Below are 26,737 nucleotides of genomic sequence, written 5' to 3' on the forward strand. Positions count from 1 at the left end.
GCTCCATGAGTGCTGAGCTTAAAAACAGCTCCTGAACAGTTTAGACAGAACATTTGGCTCCCTGCCTCACGTCCGAAACTACAAAGGAGGCTTGGGGCTGCCATCACACGGGGGGCAGTCCTGTTTCCACAACGGCAGCCAACTGTTAGTTCCTCACGGGTCAGTTATTTGCCTGCTGGATTAATAGGCCCTATGTTCCTTCCCTTCCACTCTTTCTGATCCACCTTTGAGAATCACTCCCTGGCCACCAATCACTTCGCAGTCGCATTTGGAACAAAAAATTAAATACAGACTGGATGCCAAGAAGATTATTTGTAAATCAAAACCCGAGTTTCAAAGCCCAAACAGAAATGGGCTTTGTCTATGTTTGTGTGTGTCCATGTCGCTAAGCAATTTCCTCCTTGGTCTCCTCACTTCCCGCGCAGTGGGGATGTTCATTAACTTCATGTGAATGTACAAGTTGAGGAGAGGACCACGTAGTCAAACGTGACAACAGGCAGACCATTGCTGTGTCAGCTAACCAGGCATCCACACTTCCAGTCTCAGCCGTTACTTTCTAATCACAGATCATTTCAACAGGGATGTATGATTCCGTATTTTGATTCTGATTCAATACCTCAATTATTTTGTGTTCATAGTAGTGTTAACATTTTTCAAAAACTGCATCTTTTGCATCTAAAAATAAAAAGCAATGTAGGTTGCAGATGGGTCTGATATTGCAAAGAACATATTTGCCCAAGACAATCAAATGTGAAACCATGCACATTTATTAAGGAGATTCTAATCATAGGCTGAGCTAAAAAGTTAGATGCCCAATTTGAACATCTGTGGTATGCTAACAGCAGAGAGATATGACATGTGCCAACATTATTAGTGTGGCGAAAATATTATTCATATAAAGCCAGGGTGCTAAAAGCTAGAATAGATTAACTCCACGCCTGTATCCATTTCTGCTGCAGTAAAACTCAGATCTGTCAAAGTTGACTTCATAATCATGTGCTCAATGAAATGATATATGGATGCAGTGGCACACATGCACATAGCCCTATCCCTGTGAACAATTTGCAAATAAATTGTTTTGAGTGAAGCCTGGTAGAACAAACTTGCCATTAAGTGTAGTACATCCTTGTGATGAATTAACTCAGGAAATAACTCATGATTACTAACCCCTCCCCTTAAAGAGTCTAGCCAAATATCAAGGCTACAACATTTTCCTAGAATGCCATGGCAAATAATAACAAGGCATTTTATAAGTACTGACAGCTACGTGTTATTATATAATTATTTCTAAAATTGAAAAATGGAGCTTAATTTCAGAAGCACCGATTACTATTCGAACAGTATTTATTACTACACAATTAGACATTCAACCAATACTCTTGAAAGGTTTCTCTTTATTTATTATTTGTTAACTTATCTAGTGTGTCATCACAATTTAAGGAACAGCTTAGTTAGTGCTTGAAACACTCACTAGGCTCAATTATGATTGAGTTTCTTATTTTCTTTAAAAGTGTGGTTTCTGCAAGGTTTAGTTCATTTGCTTTTGATGCAGGATATTCAAAACACACCATTTTGTTTTTCTCTCTTTCCTAATGTAAACTGCTTCTTTAATAAAGGCTGAGAGAAAGACACTGGTTCTAAAGGTTTGGAATAACTAAAATGATATTTTTTTTAAAGTTTCAAATTGAGTATTGTCAAATCCTTTACTAACCCCCCAAATGCATTCCTTCTTGAGGGTACATGATACAAGTCCTTAATCTTCTTGAAGATTTATTCCATTTTGCAGTAGATGGCTTTTTATCTAAGAATCTGTTTTATATTACAAACTTCTTTGTAAATTACTTACAGTCTCGACCAGCTTACCACTCACAAGTTTTTTGATGACATAAAAAAATAACCAGAATGTGTGTGAAAAGACTAGGTGATGTTTTAAATTGGGGCTGAGGTGTGCCCCCCCCAGGGTGTGGTCTTTGGACAGGCAGCTTCCATCCTACCTGGGAGCATATTAGAAAAGCAGTCCCTTGGACCTCATTTAGATCAATAGAATCAGAATGTCTGGGAAAGGTGCCCAGCTATGTGTTTGCTGGAGTTACTTACCAGGTGCTTCAAAAGGATTGGGTGAACAGCTTTCCCACTTAAGAAGCAGACATGTGAGGCACTGCATTAAGTACGTGCTGCATTCTATCTTATTTAACACTTGTTCCAGTCTTGTGAAGCAGGTACTCTTCCAACTATTTTATGACTGAGAAAATCCATTTCTCCAAATTCAAACACCATACATCAGCAATGTCAAGGGAGGTTCAGTGCTGCCTGATTCCAAAGGTTGTACCTGATTCTGAATGAAGGCAGCAGTCTCTCAGGATGGGGCCTTCCTGGGATATACAACTTTCATCACGGATTTATACCCCAACACTTTACAAATGTCAATAGTCTGTCATTGAACATTTGTGTAGGGCAGTGACAAAAATGATTAAAGTGTAAACATTACATTTTAAACAGTCAATTACACAGCCCTATAGGTTTCACTAACTAGAAAATGTACCTTCTCTCTACTTAAGGACATAATTAGAAGCAGAGATATTCTTCTATAATCAAATTTAGGAAGCGAGGCAGTTTCAGCTTTCAGTCAGAGGCGAAATTGGGAACAGAAAGTCAATACAGCTGAGCTAAATCTAAAACTCAACTGAGTTGGGAGTGGGAGAGATTAGGGTGGGGGTCAGACCAAAGATGGCTTCTCAAAGTTCTAACAAATAGAGTTGACAGAAGAATGTGAGGGAACATGTTTTCGTTTGAATTTTTTTTTTTTTTTTTTTACATAGGCAAAATTTGATGGTTGTATGTTAAAGGCTTCCACTGAAAGTTGCTCTTGTCTAAAGTCGTTTTCAAAAAAGCTGAGCTCCCCTAGCTCCTCCCCACGCACCTGACTTCCACATTCTCCACACAAGTAACCCATTTGCTCTCAATATTCAGTTTGGTTTCTTTTGTTAGGCAGGATATACAGGCTACAGGAGGACTGCGAGGGAGGCAGAGCAGGGGAAGAACAAATGAAAGAGCTCCCATCTGTCCACTCCAGGGCCTTTCTGTTGACCCGAGGGCCATCCCACTAAATTACTAATGTGGCTTGCCAGCCGGGCAAGCGGCCTGCCACTCCCGTTGGACTGCAGCTCCGAATGCTGCTGAGTGCCTTCCGCGCTTAGCACCTGCAGACACTCGAGCAAACCATTCTCCCTCGCTCCCATAGCTGTTCTCCACAGGGCTTCAGGCAGGTGTCCCCCAGCCGGGCCAGGCGAGGGCTCTAGATGGCCCACAAATGGAACTGAAGTGTTCAGCATTTTGCAGAGAAGAGCCTGTCAAGGAATTGCTGGGCCAAGAGGATAAACACTGGTGAAGAAATTCTTCACTGAAATGTCTAGGAAAATAAGGACCCGTGGATTGCCAACTATGAGCAGAGACCAGGTGTTCGGGTGCCCAAAGGAGGGTGCATATTTTGTCAATAACAGAAGGCTGCACAGTCACAGATAATAAGGCAGGGGCAGGACCCGCCATTTCAGCTCTTCTCCCGTGTTTATCCTCACGATGTATGTCTCTAGTTTTCGTGTCACAGAGGGGAGACGATGTTTAGTGAGCTCCACATTCTGGGCCTGAGCTGGCTCCCAGCACTTCACTTTCCGCAGGTGGCTGTGAGTTTGTGTGGGCAGAAGGACGCCTTCAACAGGCTCGCGAAGTTCTTTGCAGTGGCTGCCAGGCTGGTGGGATGGGGAATACTAAGCCTGAGGGAAAGAGCTGCACCTCCTCGTAGGGTGAGACAGATGAGACAAGTACAACCCAGGCCCAGGAGCCCATCATCCTCTCAAACCAGCCTTGCTAGAGAAACTTTGTTGTAAGCTTTTCGTAATTCCTATTTTTAAGCTGTTCTTTGCTTTACACGGGCCTCCTTAGAAATCCTGACTTCTCTGAAACAAACAAAACATACCTGATATATACAGCTCAAAGGAGAAAAGGGTTATTTTAGCTCACGGTGCTGGGCAGCTGGCTGCAAGGCCGAAACAGCACAAGAGGGTGTGGTGGAGGGGAGCTGCTCACCTTCTGAGAACAGGAAGAGCCAGAGCAGGGGTCCCGGGAGCAGATGTAGTGCCCCGCACCACCCAGACATGACCACAAGCATGCTTCACTAACCTCCTAGGCATCTTGCAAGCCAATCACGATTACCCATCACAGCAGGTGTCTAGTAGGGGAACTATTTACTGCTTTTAGGAATAATCTCTGATATACACTTCTTCTAAATCCTACTAACTATTTTCCTGAGGATAAATACTGCCTTGCTGGTGGGGACAGAGGACACCAGGAGCAAAGCAGGTCTTCCCTTCTCCCTTCCCCATCCCTTTCTGTGCTCCCCGCTCCCAGCTCTCCATCCTGGGGCTGTGTTTTGAATCAGAGCCAAAGTGAGAGGACACAAGGGCTTCCTGCCAATAGGCCAGACATCGAGAGGTTTCCAGGAGAGATTTCCTCTAATAAAATGAAAGTCTCCGAATATGCCAGAAGGAAAGAATGCCAAAGGAAACCGTCTTCTCTATCTGCCTCAGTAGGAGGGACACGGCCTGTGTCAAACCCAACAGGAACAGGGCGCCTGGCCTTGGAAGGTGGCCATGGGTGGCTCTGGGGCCAGGTACCGCTGTTTCACATTTCAGGCATCAGCTGCTCAGAGCAAAGCTTTGGGGGAGCTGTGGACAAATGAATTCCTAATATCCTTCACGTCTCTCGGGCCTCCCAGGTCCTCTCATCCCCAATTGCTACCTCATTTTGACGGCTACATATTTTCAGGACTGAGAGGAAGGATATACAAAGAGCAGCATTTTAAGAAGATGCTGGAGATTAGAGCACTCTAAGCACAATCTTCATTATTATTGTTGTTGTTGTTATTATTATTAATAAAAATAACTTTATTATTATTATTATTCTTTTGGAGCACTGCGGATCAACGCCAGGGTCACTCTACTAAGTCACATCCCCAACCCTTTTTTACTTTATTTTATTTTGAGACAGGGCTCACTAAGTTGCCCAGGTTGGCCTAGAACTTGTGATCCTCTCTTGCCTCAGCCTCCCAAGATGCTAAGATTACAAGCGTGTGCCATTGTGCCTTGTGAGAACCTTACTTTTAATACAATGGTCTTTGTTTATTTATTTATTTTTCCTGGTGCCGGGAATTGGACTAATATGATGGTCTTAATCGGGGGAGACTGAGGTAGCGCCTGTGAGCCCTGGCCACTGAGCGGCTGAAACGCCTTTTTCTATCTCTGACACAAGTCACACAGCACTCTTGAATTCAGCAGTTTGCAGAGACCAAAGCAGATGTCAACTGGGAAGGAATGCACACAAGCCTACAGCCAGGGACTGTGCAAGGCACCAAAAGCCTGCGATGCAATGTATCGTGCCTCTGCTTGGGAGCTTCCCTACTGAAGTCATTTTGAGGGAAGCCAACAATAAATAACAAAATATGCAGGAAGAGCCCAGAAAGAAGGAAGAGACTGAATTTTCCAAGCAAATAGCAATAGTGAAGGGACTGTTTTCCTGTGAGGGAGGGGTTTGGGCATAAAACCCCACATAGATGAAGCAAACCTCTGAACTGCATGCTGTTTTATTGGGATACTCTTTCAGTTTAAATCTTGATGAATATTGATAAAGAAAAGAAAAAGAAAGACACAAAGGCCTTCTTGGGCTTGGGTGACAACAGCGGGTGAGGTCGCCGTGTGTCATGTAATTGCTAGCTGGAAAGAAGCACCAGGCAGGTAGTGGCAATTACCTGGCAGGCACCAGCTGAGACCCCTTTGTTTGCAGCAGGAAGAGGGGATGGGGGAAGTGCGCAAGGACCTGACGCCGAAGAATCCTCACGTCCTTGCACCTGGGCATAGCTGTGCTTCATGCTTCAAATATTAAGCCCACATCTCTCCATTCTCTAATTGGAAGATGTTAGTCTTAAAGGAAGAACATAGCACGTGCCCCCCTAGAAAGGCACTGAAGATTTCAGATTCTGCGCTCCTGGTCCCTGTCACCTTGAAATGCTGCTGCTCTCTCTTCGTCTCACTACCTTACAATGGATGAAGAGTGGAGATTCTTCAAAGCAAACAGGTACTGGGAATTTCAGTCTTGCTTCTGGTTCTGCAGGTTTGCTTTGACCCTGGGCTCCCAGCTCCTCTGGCCCACTGTTCACATTCAATAAAGGTCTCCACTCCTGTATTACCCGCCACATGAACAGGTGGCCGTGGCTACACGAGAGGTTCACTTCATTTAGACTTCACCGGCCACTGATGTGGTTTTTGTTCCCATTAAATGTCAGGTTAAAGAAGCTTTTAGGCCCTTGGCTGTGGCTTGCAATTGAGAACAATAATGGCTGGGAGGTCTGGGAGACCAGCAGACATCCCCTATCTAGCTCCACCTACTGACAGAAAGGTCAGGTCCTCAGCCACTGAAGAAGTTAATGGAGCAAAAGAGAACTTGTGCTAAAACATTCTTGCCTTATTTTTTTTTTTGGCACCAGGAATTGAACTCAGGAGTTCACGCTTGCCAGGCAGGCACTGTGCCACCGAGCTATATCCCCAGCCCTCTGACCTTATTCTTTCAGCAAGATTTCAGTCTGTACACAATACAGTTACTTACCTGCAGCTTCAATATTTGGAAAGAAACAAAGGAAAGGAAAGAGGCTAAGAAAAGAAGCCAGTGTCCTCTAGGTAAAAAAGCATGAAAGGGCCAACATTAAAAGCAGGAGTGCACAAATGTTAACCCGCAAGCGAACCTGGCCTGCTGCCTACATGAGATAAGTTTCACTGGAATCTTCAGGTCCCTTCACTTGTATCGTCTGTGGCTGCTTCTGTACTCTGATAGCAGAGCTGAGTGACTGGGATAGAGACCCGGCCCACAAAGCTCAAAATATTTATTATCTGGCTCTTTGCAGGAAAAAAAATCGCTAACGTTAGTTTAAAAAAATAACACAGAATTTCCTTTAACTTTGGAAAGTTAAGTGTTTCGGCAAGAAAATTCAGTTAATCGGTAACAAATGTCATCAGACACTTCAAAGGGAGCATTACTATTTAGTACAGAAATCAAGTGGCCTTCAGTTTTTCTGAAGCGTCCTTTTATTATCCAGCTATCAGATGCCATACTTTTCCACGCTCATAGACACTGAGCAACTTCCCATTCTCTGGTTGGGGCAATAAGATCATGACATCTGAGGGACCCCACTGGAGCCCACTCTGGGAGTAAGGAGCAGCCACTCCTTTCCACCTGAAGAGCAGCTGAGTGTTGCTGTGACCCTCACAATGGTGAGCAGAAGCCATCACTGTACCTGTTGGCCAAAAGCTGGGATCTGGTTCCTGAGGGCGAGGTCAGGTAGATGGCCAGGTCTCCTCTCCGGGGGTGAGTGATGGTGACGCGCACAACCACGTGCTCCAGGTAGTTGACGTAGTGGTTGGGGTAATCAGAGCAACCTGAGGCTTTGTAGATGGAGCGTATTGCACTGTTGGGACGAATCGTCCTGTAACAGAGAGAGAGAGAGAGAGAGAAACACCTTTGAGCAAAGGGTGCAGCTGAGCTCAGATGAGTGATCCTGGAGACTTGGAATGAGTATGCAAGATAAGCAGGCAGCTGGCTGGTGGATATTAAGTGACAATAGTGCTAACACCTAAATAATCAGGCCACTTAAAGTTCTAATGGTTAGAGAGTGAGAAGGAAGCAGCTGAGGGGAAAAGGGGACTCCAAGCCCTTTTATCTTCATGCAAGTAGTGGGTCACCCAGTGGGCTGAGCCTTGGAATCACCTGGTGAAAATGCAGACGGGGCCCCAGCTCAGAGTGGCTGAGTGTGCAGGTCTAGGCTGGCTCCTGTGCACGTTTATTTCTAACAAGTTCTCAGGTGACACTGGTACTGCTGATCTCAGGAAAACACTCAGAGAACTCCCACATGGTGGTTGTGTAGCGGAGGCCTGAGAACGTGCACCACTTGGATTCCAGTCCTTGGTTTACCACTTGCTCCATAACCCAAGGGCTCACTGTCCCCTCTCTTTTGCAGGTTCCTGTCTTCCTCTCCAGCTTCCTCCTATGCCACAGTCCACTGTCTGGGATAATCCTAGCTTTCCACGTGGAAGACCTTGTGAAGACCTCGAGCACACTACTCTGCCTGCAGTATTTTCTATTTTTTGCTTGTGGTTTACTCTTCTTCTTCCTTCAAGATGAAAGCTTAAATTTCACCTCATTAAACCAGAGGCAAAACTTGTTCTCTATTTTTAATCTCTTACCTTTTAAAATTTCCAACGTTCATTTAGAACTTGTAAGTACTGCTTGTTACATTTTTCTTGGTTGTCTTCTCAAACCCTAAACTCTACAAGGGCAGGAAGCAATTTTTATCCCCTCTACCTTCTCCCTAATAACTAGCTTAGGGTGTCATATCTGGGAGTATAAGAGAGGCAGTGGCTAAATTGGTGAATGAGTTTGTGAATAGATAAACAAAAAATTCCACTGATAGCGTTTTTCATTTACCAAATGGACTAACACTCAAGTTGTGTGTACGTTTTAAGAAAACTGTTCATGAGATTTCAAGCATTTGGCTTGGCCCATAATAAATGCTCAGGAAACACTGATTAACTTTTCACTCTTTCTTTATCCTTCTCATTCTTTTCCTCAGAACAGTAGCCTGGGAGAGGAAAAACATTACTTTCTGCTTCATAACAAATTTCCTCAAGAAACTGTAAGGAGTCTGGTATCACCATAAACCAAAGTTTATACATAAATATTTTTCAGAGACAGTGTTCTCTGAAAAGAAAGCAAAGAAGGAAAGCCTATGAGGCCACTGAGAAGGAATGCTGAGCCCTGGATGTCACACCTCGGAGTGACTTCATACAACTGCTTGGTGAATACTCTCTGGGCTTCTGCACAGCTAACCCTGGAGAGCAGACCCTCTTATCTTGGAGTCAACTGCACGCTCATGAAACTTACATTTTCTGTTACTCTTTGGAGAACAACAGGGTTTGCAGTTAAGTTTCCAGAACAGATGTTCTGACTTTGAAGTAAATCAACTTCTGGAGAGTATTTACACTGTCAAATGCAGATCTGGACAGAGTAAAGGACCTTGGAATGCCCACTGGTAAGGGACTCCCCAAATCCTTTTGCTTTTATGGGTCCTGGGGCTATACTAACATGGTGATCACAGCTTAGCATTCTTGACATTGTATCACAATGGTATAATTAAATCAGAAAGAAATTACAGAAACTTCTAACTTCCACGTGTAAGCAGGGGCTGCTGCAAGCGCTTGTACTGGCCTCCCTCTTTTCGGGGCATTATCATGCTATCTGGTGGCCGCAAACATTACTTGATTTGTCGGTCTGTGCTCTCCACACACACATGCTGCTGGGGGACAGTGGTCCACTTCTCCGCCTCCATCACCATGGCTTCAGCATCCATCAGTCCAAATCCATAGAGATGGCTCACTGTGGAAGGCAAGAGTTTGGTCAGCTTCACCATGTTTAGTGGCTGCCTGTGCTACATGTGTTGAGTTACAAGGTCACTCAGAGAAGATGTCAGAAACACCCCAATGTGATCCTAGCTCTCTTTCCAGCAAAAAATTGAAAACCAAACCAAACTAAAACCAAATAAAACATGTCAAGAAAGTAAGATGAATGTATATTACTCATTGATAATGTTATTACTAGTGATGTGGCTATTATGATTTGTTGATAGCCACTCCTTTACCTGTCTACCTTTAATCCTCCCAGTGTGTAGTCTTAAGACATTAGTGTGGTTATTGTCATCCTCATGGATGAGAAACTGAGGAATAGAGAGAAACTTGGCCAACACTGACCAGCAAGTAAGTGGTAGAGCTGGATCCCAACTCACATTGTTGTGCTCTAAGGTCCCACTGTTAATTACTTGCATTAACAAATGATGACACTGTTGATTTTGTGAGGTAAAATAATTAACAGATTTAAAGAAAGTTATAAGGTATACAATTTCTCAAAGTGCAAGCAGAACTCACATGTAAGAAGTACCAATTTTATGACATATCCAGTAAGTAGATTAAATATTCCAGAACACATAAATTATTACCTTTCTTCTAGCACATAAAAAATTCATTCAGCTATATACATAAAATATCTGGGGGCCTCTAGACTTTTATGCTAGCTTTCGTCTTCCAAAGTGTTAGTCCTCAGTTAGAGTACCTGTAGATCTAAAGCTGAATTGGACATAACTGTCTCGGAAATGTCAGTTAAGTACAGGAACGCTTTAATGATGATACAGCAAAATCTACATTAGCAGCTCTTTCTAAAAATACTTTAAAATCTCAGTTGAATACATGAAATCTCTATGTTGCATTAAACTGTATCTTGTATCTTTATATTCAACATGAAGTCATACTTTCACCAGATTTTGTCTAAGACGTTCCCATCATGGCACTAGTTATACAAACATTCCTACAGTGGTCTGTATTTATCTATTATTTTAAGTACATCAGGTTGAAAACCATGATGTTCTACAATACTGCCTCATTCTACTTTTGAAACAACTTCCTCACCAAATCTTCTGCCACTCTTGGACAGTTCCCAGTTGGAAGTCTGTCTCCTGCCTCACTGCTTTTGCTCATGGTCAGTTCTTGGCCTGAAATTCTCAAATTCTTTTCCGCAGATTCAAACCTTACTCTTATAAATTCCTAAAGGCCTACTGAACCTACCTTCTTCCTGAAATATTCTCCAGCTAGTGAAGTAACAGAAGATATTTATCAAAACTCAACCATCTGTGACCAGTAAACGTTTATCCTTTATACTCCTATAACTAACCAATCCATTTGCCCACCCACTCAACCACCCATCCACCCATCCATCCACCATCCACCCACCCATCCATCCATCTATCCATCCATCCTATATAACAGGTCTTATATCAGACATTGGATTTTTATGTGCTATCAGTTTCATTGGTAGTTGACACCATCTGTTAGTATGTGTCCTTTTATTCCAAATGCATTATAACTGGCTGAGGGCAGAAACTGTCTTAAATATTTCTTTATAGATTTCATGAGAACTTTAGCAGAACTTTATGCATATCAGAACACAAAGAAATAGCCCTATTTACATGCAATTCGTTAAACATAATTCTTAGTAATATAAATAAAATATCTAATTCTAATTTCCTTGTTTGGGGATATTATGATCTACCCTGCCACTATTACTAAGTTCATTGAGTATTATTATAATATGACCCATGTGAGAAAATCTGTATAAAGAAGTGTACAAATACAAGGGTTCATTATTTTACTATCAGGTACTTAGCCTGACAGGCCACTCTAAATTAAAAAACAAACAAATCTACTTTACTATAGCAACGATATATTAGGATTTTTATATATGTGCTTTTGCAACGTTTATAATTCATGATTTTCTTTCTTTTCTTTGATTAAAAAGTAATGCATGTTCATTGTAAAAAAAGTACTAAATATATCCAGAAAAAATAAGAAAATGTCGTCAATAATCTTATGAAAAACTGGCAACTTCTATGAACAATTTCATATATTTTATTTTACACTATGATACTATGTAAGGTTATTAAAGAGAGACAAAGTGATCTATTTGATACAGGAGAAATGTCAAGTTTGACCTTAAGAAAGTGTGAGAGGAGAGAGGATAGAGGGAAGATGGAGAATACGTACTAGAACACAGTTAGACATGAAGAATAAGTTTTCTGTTTTACAGCACAGTGGGGTGACCACAGTTCGCAATAACCTATTACATATGTTATACAGAACCAACAGATAGGCGTTCAAAGGCTCTGAATGTAAACAAATGGTAGGCAGATGGAAATACTGATTACCCTCCTTTGCTCAGTACACATATTCATGCATTAATGCAGCACACTGTGCTCCTTACATATGTACAACTATTACATGCTACTTAACAAGAAAAAAAATATAAAGAAGGAAACTAAAAAGAAGTTTCAGCTAAGAAAGCTGAACTGTGAAGATCTTACCAACTTTCATATAACTCCTTTGTTCTCCCTGTCATTCACTCACAGCCTATACCATTTCATCCTGCACATGCTATGGTATTTCCTCGCCCAGGGAAACTTCAATGTTTTACCAAAGATATTATGCCAGGCTCTCGTCCTGCTCAGTCAGTATGCAAACACCACCCTCCACTCCCATCCTCTAAGTAGTGTCAAGTGGTTTAATGCAGAGTAAGTCATCACTTTACCTTACTGTAGGAAGAAAAGATTAAAAGTTGGATCAGTATGTGGACATCAGGGAGAGGATGTGGAGGTCTGAGGGAGTAAGGACTTTGTGCAGTCATGGCAACCCTAGGGCATCTTGGGGAAGCTCCCACCTGGGCACCTGAGCTTGCTTGCTCTGCCACCTGCTTGCCTGCTCCTCTTCTTCCCTGTCACCCACTACCTGACAACTGCTAGGACGTAAGTTGAGAGATACGTCAAATATAACTCACACTTCGTGCCCGATAAGCAACCACTTGTGTCAAGTAACAAGGCATCTTGTGTCTTTATGAAGGTCATTAATCTGTTTTCTTTTCCAATTCAATTCCTATCCTTCCGGGGACAAAACATTCCAAATAGATGTACAGAAAAGAGATGGGCTAGCTACAGTTAAGCTGCAAATTGGTGGGTCCATAGAAACAAATTATACTAATAGGAATAAATGAAGAAACTGATTTGATCATTGAAGGCCACAGAGTCAGTAATGAAGATTTACAGTAGTTTGAAAATATTCAGAATCGTGTATCTGTCCCCAGTCATGACACATAGCCTAAGAAAAGCATGAAGTGAGTATCTTTCTTTGTTTTCCCTTTTGGGCTGGCAACATGTTAATTCCATATTGTTTGATAGGCAGTTGCTTGCTTTATTTGTAAATAGTAATGAGAAAATAATTATATGGTAAAGGCACTGGGAAGATAAACTCATTCAAAACCAGGTGTCACTAGGGGAAATTATCATGAAACAGGGTGGGAGCACTAATAACTTTTGCTAATATAACATTCACACATCTAAAATGACCCAGAAATGTAGAAACACTGATTTGCTTAATTTTTTTTAGACATTTGAGTTATACCTGGTTTGCCTGTCCCACTGTCACAATGAGGAGCCACCGAGATCAGCGGCTGCAGACTGCCTTGCTCAGAGAAAAACTCCATAACAATTTGTGAAATGAATGCAGGAACAGAGAGAATTTTTAGTATACCAAGTGGCATAAAGTGTTAAATAGAAAATTGCGAGGGGAATTAGGAGGCCTGCTCTGTTTATAACTAACTTATGTAAAGTCATCAATAATACATGAAATTTACTCCAGTATAAAGCCAGTATTCAGACTTTACAAATTTATGATGATGGCCGAAGTGCCATACAAACAGCTGTTATGATAGGGCCCTTCCACCCCTATTTCTCTGGCCAAGCCCAAAGCAAAACCTGAGCCTGAAAATACTCTAATGATGATCAAATAGAATCTACTCTGTGCAGGAACTGTGCAAAATGCAAAATTCTATAAAGTTAGAGTACTATTAACATTGGCATGAGTAAGAATCCCAACCAGTTCAAGGAAAAAATTTCCATTCCTATGAATGAGGGCACCAACATCTACTTTAGATTTAACATTAGTTAAGATTCAAAAATTAAATATAAGAAAGCCACACATAGAGTAATTAAAGATCTTAAAGCAAAGCTACTTAAGTGTATTTCAGAAAGTAGATTTATTTCTAAGTAGAGTAATGTGGAAAATCTCTGCTTCAAGGTAGGAGATTTGGAAAACTTGAATCACGTCATATCGGTTCCTTTAGACACAATGGCTGTTTACCTCTTGATATGTGAAGATATTAGGTGAGACCTCATAAACGAGCTCTTAAGGGAAATCCTAAAAAATGTGGTTTTGTCTTGTACCAGAAGTGCAGTTTTAATTCAAAGTTATCCAAAGGCTTCCTTGCTTAAGACTTTTACATGGACAAGAGAACTCAGGGAAATAGGTAAGATTCTTTGGCAGACATACCTTCATTTTTTGATGAGATCAGAAGTGCTGAGGGAAGGTAATCAGTAGGCATACAAGTAAATAATTGGATAGCCTGAAAGCAGATAGAGTTAACTTAAGCAGCAGCTTTAGCTAGGAGGCCTACAAAACTCAATTCTAAAGAAAAGCTAGAAAGCTCAGCAAGAAAAAAAAAAATCAGCATAAGATGCTATACCCAGAGAAATTTACCACACTTTGTATCTTTCAGTAGATTATTCTTCCTGGAGCCAGCTATTTTAAATAATTTTTGTAAAATATTATTACCCTGAATGGATATATCAAGATGACTCTAAAATGACTGTTAATAAAGCACCGTACTATACATAATAAAGGAGTTGATTGGTTAGAATAAGGGTATTTTTCAGAAGTTTTTGAGATTTCTGAAGTGAAGAAGGGTCTTTCTCCTGCCAGCTGTCAGATGCAACCACACAATGTCATAGAGCATGCAGTGTAAAATATGGTAAACCTCCAACAACAAAAACTCTCTAGGAACTTGAGAAAAAACTAACATTTTGCATATATGGGGAAAAAATGCAACTAAGTGGCACTTAACCATTATTGAGCATTTAATATAAAATCCCATTGAGGAAATCATTCCTCATGACCAGGGTAACTAAACGTTCAGGTTTGCCCAAGCCTTTCCTGATTTTCAATTTGAAAATCCTGTTTTGGGAAACCTCTCACTCTTGGATGAACCAGGAAATGGGTAATTCTATGTGGAACTGACTTAGTAACGTGACGCTATAATGGAGTGGCACAGGGCTCTCACACCTCTTAACACATTCATGATGGGGCTGTAATTCGTATGGCTCGCTGCCAAGCAGCTCGGAACCACCAGTAGTACCTGCATGACTGTCCCATGGGGCGTCGTGGGGCAGGTCCATTGGGTGGTACAGGCTGATGGAATAATCAGGTAGGTACCACTGGTGGTTCAAACTGGTGGGAATGTGTTAACTAGTAGGATACAATTTAGTAATTATCAGTGGACTGATATCCACCAATAGTCTAGAAGGTAGATAAATACTCTGACCTTGTATTTGAACTGATATTTGTTAAGATGTACACAATCACTGATACATAAAACATGGATGATGAATTAGGTTCAATTCTTTGAATGTTCAAGTCTTAATTTAATGTACATTACTTTTTCAATTGAAAATTTGAAATTGAAATGTTTTATGTGCTAACATGGTACTGCAAGTGGAAAAAGGCCACAGCTGATCTCCTGTGCAGTGAGAACGCAAGGGCACTAACAATATTGTATAAAACTGCCTTTAGGTTTTTGTACGTAAGGCATATAAAAAGCTGACATGAACTTCCTGTTTGACTTGTGTCTCATCCCTAAGTTATGTCATTATGTATGTCCAAATATTTCATAATCCAAAAAATCCAAAATTTGAAATATTTCTCATCATCAATATTCCAGTTAAAGTACACTCAACCTGTGTAACAACTGATTTAATTAGTTATTGCATCATTTAGCTGGAGTGTCACACCATCCTGAATAGTGAAGGGCCAAAAGAAACAGAAAATGATTTGCAAGGAGGGGATGAGACAACAAAAACTTTAGGATATAATGAAAAGCAATTAAAAGCACCAAACTGTGTAATTACTGTAGGTATAAAAGCACTTCAAAAGATTAAGAAACTAGCCAAAAAGACTGCTTAGGAACCTAACGAAACTCAATGTGCAGTAAGTAATCTGCTGCTATTAGCAAAGATTTGCAGTAACATCAGACAAATGTAGAAAGTGGTGCCTGGATGGTGCTTTGATGCATGTGTAGGATTTTGTTAGGCAGGGGAGCAGGGAGCTCACTCTGAGTCTCCTGGTTAAATGATGAGTTTGTTGTGTAGCTCTTTGCAGGTAGGATGAAACTAAAACCCCTGAAATGGATGGGGTGAGAGGTGAGTGGTCAGCAGGGGATGGAAAGAGTGGGGAAATATCACAGGAAATAGGGGGTAGAACAGACTATAGAAGTAAAATCCAGCCATGATTGTTGAATGTCATCCATCAACAATCAATTGCTGCTACCCTCATCTACGTGTAAGTAAACCAGCAGAATAAAAGGGGACTACCCAAACTGCTGGCTTGGGGGATGCTGCCTGACCTGTAGGGTGGGCAGCCAGAGATCACAGAGTTGCCTACGACTGTTGTAGTCCTTGCTCCTTTGGGCTCTTTGATCGTCAGTGTGTTGAACCACCTGCTCTCACAGGCCCTGCACTTCCTGCGCCTATTATTCATGCCAGGCCAAATGTGTGGGACAGGAAGGAGGCACGGAACAGGGGGGCCTTGACACTGTCTCGAGCCACTGTGTCCCTTGTGCATACTGCACAGGTTTAAGTACTGCTCCTTTACAGTAAAAATAAACAACTAAATATGAAAACATAGAATTTTTAAGGAAGAAGAGCGATGCTTTTCATTCCCCTAATGTCAGCAGTTCCACACCTGCCCTTCTCAACTGGATGCACCCAGAATAACCATTTTTTTTCCTCGCCTTGCTCCATTTTTTTCACATCTCTTCACTGTTTACTCTTTCAGATTTTGGTGTTAAAACCATATAACCTTCTCACAGACAGGATCCAAAGGGATTGGATTGCCACACTTTCTTTTGCTCTGAAGTGCAAAATGCAGACTCCCCGGGGTGGAAACACAGAGCAACTGGTCCTCACATTTTGCTGGGTGGCTCATTTTTATTTTAAAATCTCTAGCTCTAGTCACAATCCAGCCAGGGCCACACATGCCAGCAGTCGCCAGTGCCACTGACAGCAGCCTGTGGGAAGATTCCAGAGGCTGGGCTGTCTGCTGGGGCTGCACTTCAAAGCTCCCCGGGGATGGATTTGCTCTGCAGCTGTAGGTAGTCAGATGGGCTCATAGTTACAGAGAGGAAGTAGTAAGGTCTAGGGAAACACTGCTGGGCTCCTTTTGTGCACAGACAATGCACTTTGTTGTGTAAATATGTGTGTATGAGTACATACACAATAACAATTTATATACGTGCATATGTAGGAAAATATATTTACTATTTAATTGGCACAGTGAAGAAACAGGCACATCTGCCACCTCTCATGGGCCTCTTTCCAGGAGGAAATAAAAATCCTGTCAAATTATTTTCTTCCTTTCTCTGTCCAGTCCTCATTTATTTGCTCCCAGTATGGTTATAATAAACAAGCAGTTTGCTTAAGGTAATTGATTGATATTTCTTGAGCAGAGGTAGAAAAACTATTCTGCCAGCTTGGGGAGACTTAGCCTAGGGCATATTCAGATCACATTTTTGCTTGTTTTTGGGAAACTAAGATTGTTAGTGCACAAGTGCAAACAAGATAAAAGCTATGCTATGAAGCCTCCGATCAAATGGTTACTGAAGGTTAGATTGAGGCTAAGTCAGTTTCCCAGCACAGGACTTCTTCGTGTAAAACTCAAGCGAAGAAGAAACAAAATGAGGTTTTTATCAGATTATTCTTCATTTAATTTTTCCTTATTTCTGCCTTTTTCTTAAATTCTCACTTAAAAAGGAAAGGAAAATCTAGCTGAGAGTCAATTGAGTGAGTACACTGTCACTGGTTAAACTGGTTACAAAGATTTGGTTATTTCATCTACCCATATATCCATGAGATCACCTGGTGTGCAGCCATCATCCATGTTTGGATAATTGCAAAGACAAATACTCCTTGTGCTGGGAATGTCTTTATCTCACTGAGAGGAAAGCACTCTCTTATCCTCCCAAGGCCCAAGCACTATGTTAGGCTTCTCATGAGCATTGCTTTCCATTTCCATGAGAGTCAAATAATTTTGAAGCATAAGGGGTAACAACAGCGAAATTTCTGGAAAGTTGTAGAAAAGAAGGCCATTGCTGAGGAAAAAAAGATGTTCTCCTAGAAGAAACAAGATGTAAGGTGGCTCTTAAATCTTTGAGCAATTTGGATTCATGAAAGGAAAGTGATGAGGCCAGAATATGTGGAATAGTGGTTATCCTAGAAAAGCTGTGTGGGATTAGAATGTGTAGCTGGATTTATCCTGGAGACAATGGCAACCAATGGTCAAGGAAATGACCATTAATAGAAGTTCTAGTCAGACTGTCTGAGCATGGTTATACGGGCTACCAAAGGACAACTGACTGAAGCAGGGACAGGCAGTGAAGACTACAGACCAGGTTATGGAAATGGTCAGTGAAGTAGTCAGATAGGAAAGGAGAAATCACAACTCACATAATGTAGGGAGCAGAGTCATTGTGAACAAGAGTGATGGACAAAACAGTATCCGTTCTGATGAAAGTTTTGAGGAAAAGTTGTTTTGAGAAAGAGGACTTCAGTTTTGGAAGTTTAGAATTTTAAATAACTGGGATACTCTTGTGTAGGGTTTATAGACCAGTAATGGGGGAAGTCATTGTGAAAGATGAAAGACTAAACATCCTTAGGAGGAAGGTGATTCTCGTAATTGAAAGAAGCCCTAGATGCAAAAGAAATGCTGTGGAATTCAGAGACAGAGAAGTGTGGTGGGGGGAGGGTGGGACAGAGACAGATCTAAAATTCTCAAAGCCACCAACCTCAGGGAAAGGCTATGGTTAAAGAAAAAGAGAAAAGACTTAGGAGTCACAGAAGTACAAAGGGTGTATCTTTTCATCACAAAAATACGAAGAGAGATGTGGACTAGAAAGATGAAGAATATGGACACCAGAGGAGGACAAAGGCCTTGGATCTGGCCAGCGGCGGGAGGGTCTTAGCTTCAAAGAAGGAAGTGAAGGCCGGCCTGAGGGCATTGAAGGAGGAAATGGGCAGCTGATTCGGACCACTTCTACAGAACTTCTTGTGGCCGGAAGGACACAACGAAGGCAGCGGGATAAGGGAAATGTCCTTCCCTTAGAGGGTGACAGGAAGTTTGAAAGCAAAGTTTCATGGTTCAGTTGACAGAAGGGAGAGTGAGGGAGCCTGGAAGCAAACAACTGAGCAACTGCCAGGAAGAGCTGCTCTAGGAGCATCTTTCACAAACTCCTTACCCAACTACAGAAGGAAACATGCTTTGAGAGACTGTTTCTTTGTTTCTTCTAAGGATGAGTGCAGAGGATGAGTTTGGTGGGTGGTATTCAACCTTGCGTGCACATTAGAATCACTTAGGTCACAGACAGCTCTGTCTTACAAACTGAATATATATGCTATACATTTAAGCAGATTGAGGGCTCATAATTTATATTTCTAGCAAATTTTTTTCAAGTGACACTGATATTGTTGGTCCAGGGAGCACAGTTTGATAACCACTTGCTTAGGGCTGGCATCTCTCCTGAAAGGCGTGGTGAATTAAGCTAACATCTTCAACATAGGGCATGAGACTCTATAGGCACAAATCCCAAATACTCCTTCCTTCACACCAGAGACATGAGGAACGAGGATTGGCTCCCTGGTCCTGATGTCAGTATCCTCCTATATGGATGACCCCAAACATTTTCGCTTCTCTTCTGAAAACATCTCATGAAATAAGTTTTCTTATTTGACTCAGGGGTGCATTATCTTTCCTAGATCCTCCCTTTCCTGGATGCACATTACTTACAGTGCTAAGCTTTATGCATCCTTAGGCTAGAATCAGGGCTTGTCTTAGTAGAAGTAAAGAATCATGCTTAGTGTAAAAAGGTGAATGTCATACATGCACTGAAGTGTCTATTTACTAATCTTGCTGTCTTGAAAATTAAAGCATTTCCTGCATCAAGCATCCTGCTCAAAACCAGATGCACAGATGAAATTCTAAATGGGAAGTAAAAAATAATATCTTGCATATGTATTTCATTACATATTAGCTAATAAAATCTTCACAACAATCCTATCAGCAAGATAGTATTATTTGTATTTTACAGCACAAGAAACTCTTGTGGTTATTAAAAGAGCTTATGCAAAGTTTTAGGAAGTAGAGCTTAAATCTTCAGGAATCTCTTGCTACGATCTATTCATCCATTGATTACTGTAGTCTATAAGACACACTATTTCTTCCAACAAAGACACCCAAATTAGTTACACCCGCAGAATGATGCTGCAAGGTAACAAAGGGGGGAATCATTTGGAAGTTATGTGGATAATTTCCCTTGCTTCTTGTAAGTGAAGTGCTTTCTTCTTCAAAAACTCCTTTAATATATCATTTTCCAAACCAGAAATATGTAGGGATTGGAGTAAAGGTTTAACATCAGAACCATCACACTTTCCCCTGTTCTTGCTCAGAAATGACCTCCTTTAGCCATTTCTATCAGGGATTTTCCTTCAGTGCAAAAATATTAGTATGGAACAGATACTTCATTTCATATGCATGGTGAGGCCAATATTTTGTTAGCACTAACCAGGTAGGCGTGCACATATGGAAGGATGACAGAGACCCAGAGTGCAACGTCCCATTTTTTAATATCCAGCAGCAATCACAGTACTCTTCTTTCTGACTCTTTTAAGGTTGACTCTGGAAATTTCAAGATGTACTGTCTTTCCTGGTGTAGCGCTATAAAATGAAGTCTGTTGAAACCATTACTGGGGAGTGTGATGAAGTTTAATTGCTTTGAAATGCCACAGGCTAGCAAAATGTGAACATGTGTATAGAGTCTGAATTGGGATCCTAAGAGGAGGAAAAAGTCTGGATCTATTTATTTTGCAGCAGATGTATTCCGATGGATTCCGCAAAGTGATCGCCTGGCATGTCACCTGACCTTGCTAGATGAGTGGCCTCAGAAAGTCATGCATAGAACTAGAGCAGGATTAATTTTCAGGATTCCTTTTTGAATCTTTGGATCTGGTTTATATTAGACACTGGCACCAATATAGAGATCTCTCTGGTTTGCATAGAAGAATGGGCTAAGCATCTTATTAATTTGATGTTTTTAAAAGATGCCACTGCGAGGTCCTTTTACCTCTTGTTCATTTGGGCCACCCTACTAATCTGGAGCCGTCTCCCACAGTAGCCACTTGCACAGGCTCAGTGTGGATACAGCAACTGACAGTCCTGTGTCCCTGAGGGTGGGTGCAGAGCTGGTGCTTCCGTGTATGCTAGGAACATGGATCCAGGGTGTGTGCTAATTTCAGTAAGAGAGTTTCTCCTGCTGACTTCAACCTCAGTTTTTTCTTCATGCGGAGAGTTTTATGGGTTAGTCGGGAGCACCTTCACCCAGCAGCTTGCTGAGACTCACAGAAAACTTCAAACAAAGCCTTTCTCCAGTCTCTGCTCAGGGGTCCCATATGTCAGTATTTACAAGGATTCTTATCCTGAATATGAGTTTCCTCCCACTCAATCCCAAATGAAAGCATCACACATTGGAATTCAAGTAACTTCAATCATTTTTTATCACAAAAGAGAGCGAATGCATACAAGAATATGAGATCTCACTTATGAGATATTACTTGAAATTTTATCTAAAGAGCTAGAAATAAAGTTAGTGATGAAATAGTTATAAATTCAATTCTAGTAGCACCAGAGAACTGTAACTTTGGTAACAGTAGGCTACTTTACTAACGAAGGATAGGTTCTATGAGTATCAACATGGAAGCAATGGGTGAACATTAAAATGAATAACAATCTTTGGATGGATACCTTTAAAAGATTTCTGTGTCTTCAATGATTTTAAGAGCCACCACAACAGAATGTCATGGGACAGAACGGCCCATGGAGTACCTGTGTGAATCAGAGGTGCTCATCACCATACTGTAGTTCATGAGGTTTATGTGTAGTTCCCAGACCAGACTTCAGTTTCCAATCTACCTATCACATTAGTCTGTCTCCCTTGTGCAAATAACAATTGTGCACCCAACTGTGGTAGCCCTGACAAACCCTCAAAGATATTTCTCATGTTTTTAGTTATGGCCCCTGATTCTCTAGTGATATGTGCCTGGAATTTAGGGAGGATTTTAGGCTATGTTGTAAAATACCGAACTGTGGAACAAAGCTGGACACATACTGTCTGCTTTGGCTCTGAAGATACTTGTGAAAGTAACACGAATTGGTACAAATGATTTCCAGACAAAACCACCTTAACACAGTATATTAAGAAGGCATGTACACTGTAACCTCTGGCAAGTTCAAAAAAGCAATGACAGCTTGCTAAGACTATTGACAATTCCTAGTTGGCTTCATGACTGAGAAAAATTGTATTAATGTAAAACTTCAGAAAAAGAGTCACTCTAAACTCTCGATGCATCTGTCACTGCTTGCAGCCTACACAACTCAAGATGCAAACCAGAATTATGTTACTTAGTTTTTTAATCTTTGCAAAGTCATGCGGTAGACACAGACTGCAACTGTAATTTAAAAAGAAATTCAGGTAGTAGAAGGTGAGCAATTTTCTGAAGGTCGTGAACTACAATAGGAAAAAACTTCATTAAAGAAGGCTAGCAAAGACTTCTCAAAGCAAAATTTCTGGCCCGATATTTTTCAAGAAGCAATCTTATCACTATACTCCCTGCTCTGGGTTTATTAAAATGCCATTTCAAAAAGCATTTCCCTTATAAAAGAAATAATCTAGCAAAGATGATTATATCAGAACTCTAACTCTCCTCATTTGGGAGGCCAAGACAGGATAACAAATTTTGCTAAATGTCACAGTCATTAAGGTCACGACTACAGAATTTGCATCCATTTCAACAAGTCAGTTTGTCATACACGTGTTATTCTGTAGAACATATCATAGGATTAATAGATCCACACTAGCAATGTGGGAGACAAAACTCTGATATTAGACTAGCAAGTGGAATCAACTTGTGTGAAAATCACTACTGGTATCCAACCCACTTTCTTGAATCCCTACAGTGGCTCTAAAATGCATTTCAAATCAAATGAGAACTCCTAACTTTAGGATTCAACTAGCATTGCTCTCAGTATCTTCTCAATTGCTTTCCTTATCACACCACACCTGCTGTGTTTTGTACTTCAAGCCCGCACTACCCCATCCCCACCGCTTACCCTACCCTGGGACTCCAGCTATAACTCCATATCCTCCAGGAAACACAGACAGCAGAATGCATCTGTTCAAACTGACTAACAACTCAAGACACGTGCAGACAAGTTTTGGTTCTGAAAATTAGTAATCCTTTTTTTTTTGTTTTGTTTTGTTTTTTGTTTTTCTCCGGTACCGGGAACCGAACTCACGACCTTGCGCTTGCCAGGCAGGCGCTTTTGCCGCTGAGCTAAATCCCCAGCCCCAAAATTAGTAATCCTAAAGCTCTCAAACTTCTTCCAACCTCGCCTTTTATTTATTTATGCTTTTGATTTGGGTTGTGCACATGGGGTTCATTAATTATAAATTAATAATTTGTAATCAACTGCATATCATAGCTTTTGAAACTGTTGAACCCATTTATTGTAGATTGAAAACTAAGTAATTTTATAAAAAACAGGAAACATGAACAAGGAGGTTAACCACTTATCTAGAATCATTAACTACAATCATTTACAAAATTCAATGAAAATAATAACCCAAATTAGAGAAAACAATATACAAAGATGAAGACAGAAGTGCTACTGGGATAGGGGACTGACTATACAGTAGTGACTCTAATATTTGAAAGTGATGATTGGGCTAGTATCATTCCTAGACAACACACACCATTTTATGGGACAGAGTTCTACACATATCAATATCCATATGCTCAATTTTTATTACACACAAATGTGAACAGACTGTTAGCTACATATGTTGTATTAGAATGACACATGATATGCACAAGAAAAATAATTTTACCTAAGTGTTTCCTACGAATAGACAATTGTGCTACATCCTTTATGTGATACCATTTTCCTGCTTTTTCACTTCGCTTACTTCCCTCTGGCTATGATGGTCTCCTTGCTTTTCTTAGAATAAGTCCTTTTTGGCTCCTTCAAATGCTCTACACCTGGGTTAGCCATTTGGATTGCTTCCTCACCCCTCAAGGTCTCTGTTCAAATTATAGAAGTCATTTTTGTCTAATTTTAAAGAAAATTATAACTTATCCACCCAGAGTATGTGACTATTCATAATGGTTTTACTCATAATAACCTCAAACTAAAACTAGAAAGTCGTTCATGGGGTGGATGTGGTGGGTACACACAGGTAAGCCCAGTACTCTGGGAGGCTGATGCAGGGGGATCACAAGTTTGAGCCCATCTTGCTGATCTTAGTGTGACCCTGTCTCAAAATAAAAAACAAAAACTAAAACTGTAGATGCAGTTCACTGTAGAGCCCTGGGTTCAATGTCCAGGATCTCTACCCCCAAAATGACTTACCCACGCAAAAGTGAAGGAGTATACAAAATGTGGTCTAGTCATATAGTGGAATACTACTTACCAGAAAAAAGGATTAAACTCTGGATACACTTTATGACAGAAGTATACCAAAAAATACACAGAGGTAAAAAAGCCAATTTCACATAATTGTACTTCTATGAAAGTTTATAAAACAGAATCTAATCTATAGCTACAGAAAATAGGTCAGTGGTTGTCTAGTGTGGGACAGGCAAGGAGAACGAAAGAACTTGTTAGGGTAGCAGAAAGGAGCCACATCTTGATGATATTTGTTGAAATGCATTAAACTATGTATTTAAAATGGCCCTTTGTACTGTATAAATTTATTTCCATAAAGTTAACAAAGAATGTGTGAAGACCATCAGGTATACAGTGTAACTGCTTATGCAACTGAGATTTAATTTCAGGTTGTCTCAACCACCAAGCTGAGCGAGTTTTATGGAAACGTTGAATAAGAAAATGACAGTTGAATTTCAAAATAGTTTCTGGTAAAGAACATGTGTTAAGTATGTGCTGATAAGATTGGGGCTCAGCTTCAATCCTATGAATCTTATTTTGGAACTGGATTCAGAAGTCAATGATCAGTGGTTCACAGAAACCCATGTCATTACTTTATCGTCATGATACACTTTTAGGCAAAACAGCACCTGGCTGGTCATCCTCTGTCATCACTGAGCTTAGGGCTTGATAATTTTATCCCTGCCCAATAAACAACTGTTGCCACAAAATATCAAGATTTGGTAATATTATAAGGGTAGCCATCAGGGTGAGCTTTAAAAGTTTTAAAAATCAGTGAGCTAAGTCCAGGTTCATTAAAATTAGTGACTCCAATTTCTTCAGGGGTTCCACATTGCCTTTCTCTAAAATGTAGACGCTTTTGCTATTACTATAAAATCAGATTTTATGCTCATAGCTTCTGAATGCATATTAATCACTAAGGAGTTAGTAGGAGGTTGTTTGATAGGCTGTGGTTAGTTCAGCTTTCTATTGCTAGTTCCTATATTGAAGCAGTTAATTACCACCTTAAAGATTTAGTAGGTTGACTCCAAGGTGACACTGAAATAGTGCAAAACAAAATTTAAACAACATTATGTTATTGTTGGTACATGAGAATGGCACAAAAATGTTTAAAGACACATGATTGATAATTTGGTCCTAAAATCCTGAGTGCATTTTCCTAACCCATTGAAAGTCATTTAGTTAATTTTCAACATTTTTTTTTTGGTCTTTTTGAGACAGGGTTTCACTATGCAGTTCAGGCTGACCTTGAGCTTACTTAGTTAGCCCAGGCTGGCCTCAAACTTGAAGCAATCCTCCTGCCTCAGCCTCCCAAGTGCTGGGATTACAGGTGTGTGCCACCACATCCAGCCTAATTTACAATTTTTAAACGACATTCACAACATTGTACCATATCTTGATCCTTATATTAAGGAGAAGAAAATATGGACACATGAAAATATGCATTTGAGACTCTTTGATGCTTTGTATTTTCTATCTTCAAGGTACTTTTCACTTACCTCAGCCTTTCTCATTATTTAGTATTAGCTACCCACATTTGGCAAAAATCAAGGCACAAGATACTTAACTGGCTTACTCAAAGTCTACAAAGAAAACTAATAGGATTTTTCTCCCCAAGACAGTCTTACTATGTAGCTCAGCCTGGGAACTCAATATATAGACCAGACTAGTCTTCAGCTTCCAGGGATCCTCTTCCCTCCTGGCTCAGTCTCCTGAGTGCTGGAAGTACAGGCATGCGCCACCATGCCTGGCTAATACAACTAGGCTCTTTAGGTTGTGGTAAAACCACAAAACCATTCCAAACATACTTTTATTTAACCAATAATTAAATCTGGTAATAGTGATAATAAGCAAGTAGTAAAATCACCATTTTAACTCTATTTGCATGATGGGTTATTACTACTGGTATTGTCTTTTATTAATTGTTGTTTGTCTTGGTGGGGATGGAAGCCATGGCCTTGTGCACACTAGGCAAGTTCTCCGCTACTGAGCTGAAGCCCCAGCCCTGGGGATGGATTTTAGGGTGAAACTACTATATGTGTATTTAAAATTTACAGGGATACAAAACCAAAACAAAGCATGAATTTCCAAAGTCTGACAAGCCTAATGCTACTGTTCACTGAAAGACTAGCAGGGAGAGAACAAGACTTTTAATTTTTAGAAAATATTTTAATCTTACACATTTTGTAAACATGGGTTAAACAACCTGATGGGATATTCTGGATATACAACTTTAGATGAAGCAATGATTACACAGGGTTTGATGTGATGGGTTGTATATCCTCATGTAGATGTTTAAATAAATAATCCACCAGAAAAAAGAATAATGGCAAAATCTCTACATGAGTTGAGACTTTTTGTAGATGATCTAGAAGGTAAGCTCACATATGAAATGATCAATAAACATGAAGATGAAAGGTTTTAAGTCAATAAGTATGAAATGAATA

The 26,737-nt window shown here is 40.6% G+C and overlaps 1 protein-coding gene across 2 annotated transcripts in view; it reads right to left on the bottom strand.

The window, feature by feature from the left end:
* Pcsk5 (proprotein convertase subtilisin/kexin type 5) overlaps window positions 1-26,737 on the bottom strand; it is a gene marked incomplete at its 5' end in the record, with an annotated part of 418,607 nt that overhangs the window by 165,128 nt on the left and 226,742 nt on the right. For both annotated transcript variants that reach the window (XM_005408309.2, XM_005408310.2), the window contains 2 exon segments: window positions 7,340-7,528; window positions 9,357-9,474. In XM_005408309.2, coding sequence (XP_005408366.1) covers window positions 7,340-7,528; window positions 9,357-9,474 — 307 coding nt within the window.

The sequence above is a fragment of the Chinchilla lanigera genome, unplaced genomic scaffold (genome assembly GCF_000276665.1).
Source record: "Chinchilla lanigera isolate Chin_1 unplaced genomic scaffold, ChiLan1.0 scaffold00111, whole genome shotgun sequence".
Classification (NCBI taxonomy): domain Eukaryota; kingdom Metazoa; phylum Chordata; class Mammalia; order Rodentia; family Chinchillidae; genus Chinchilla; species Chinchilla lanigera.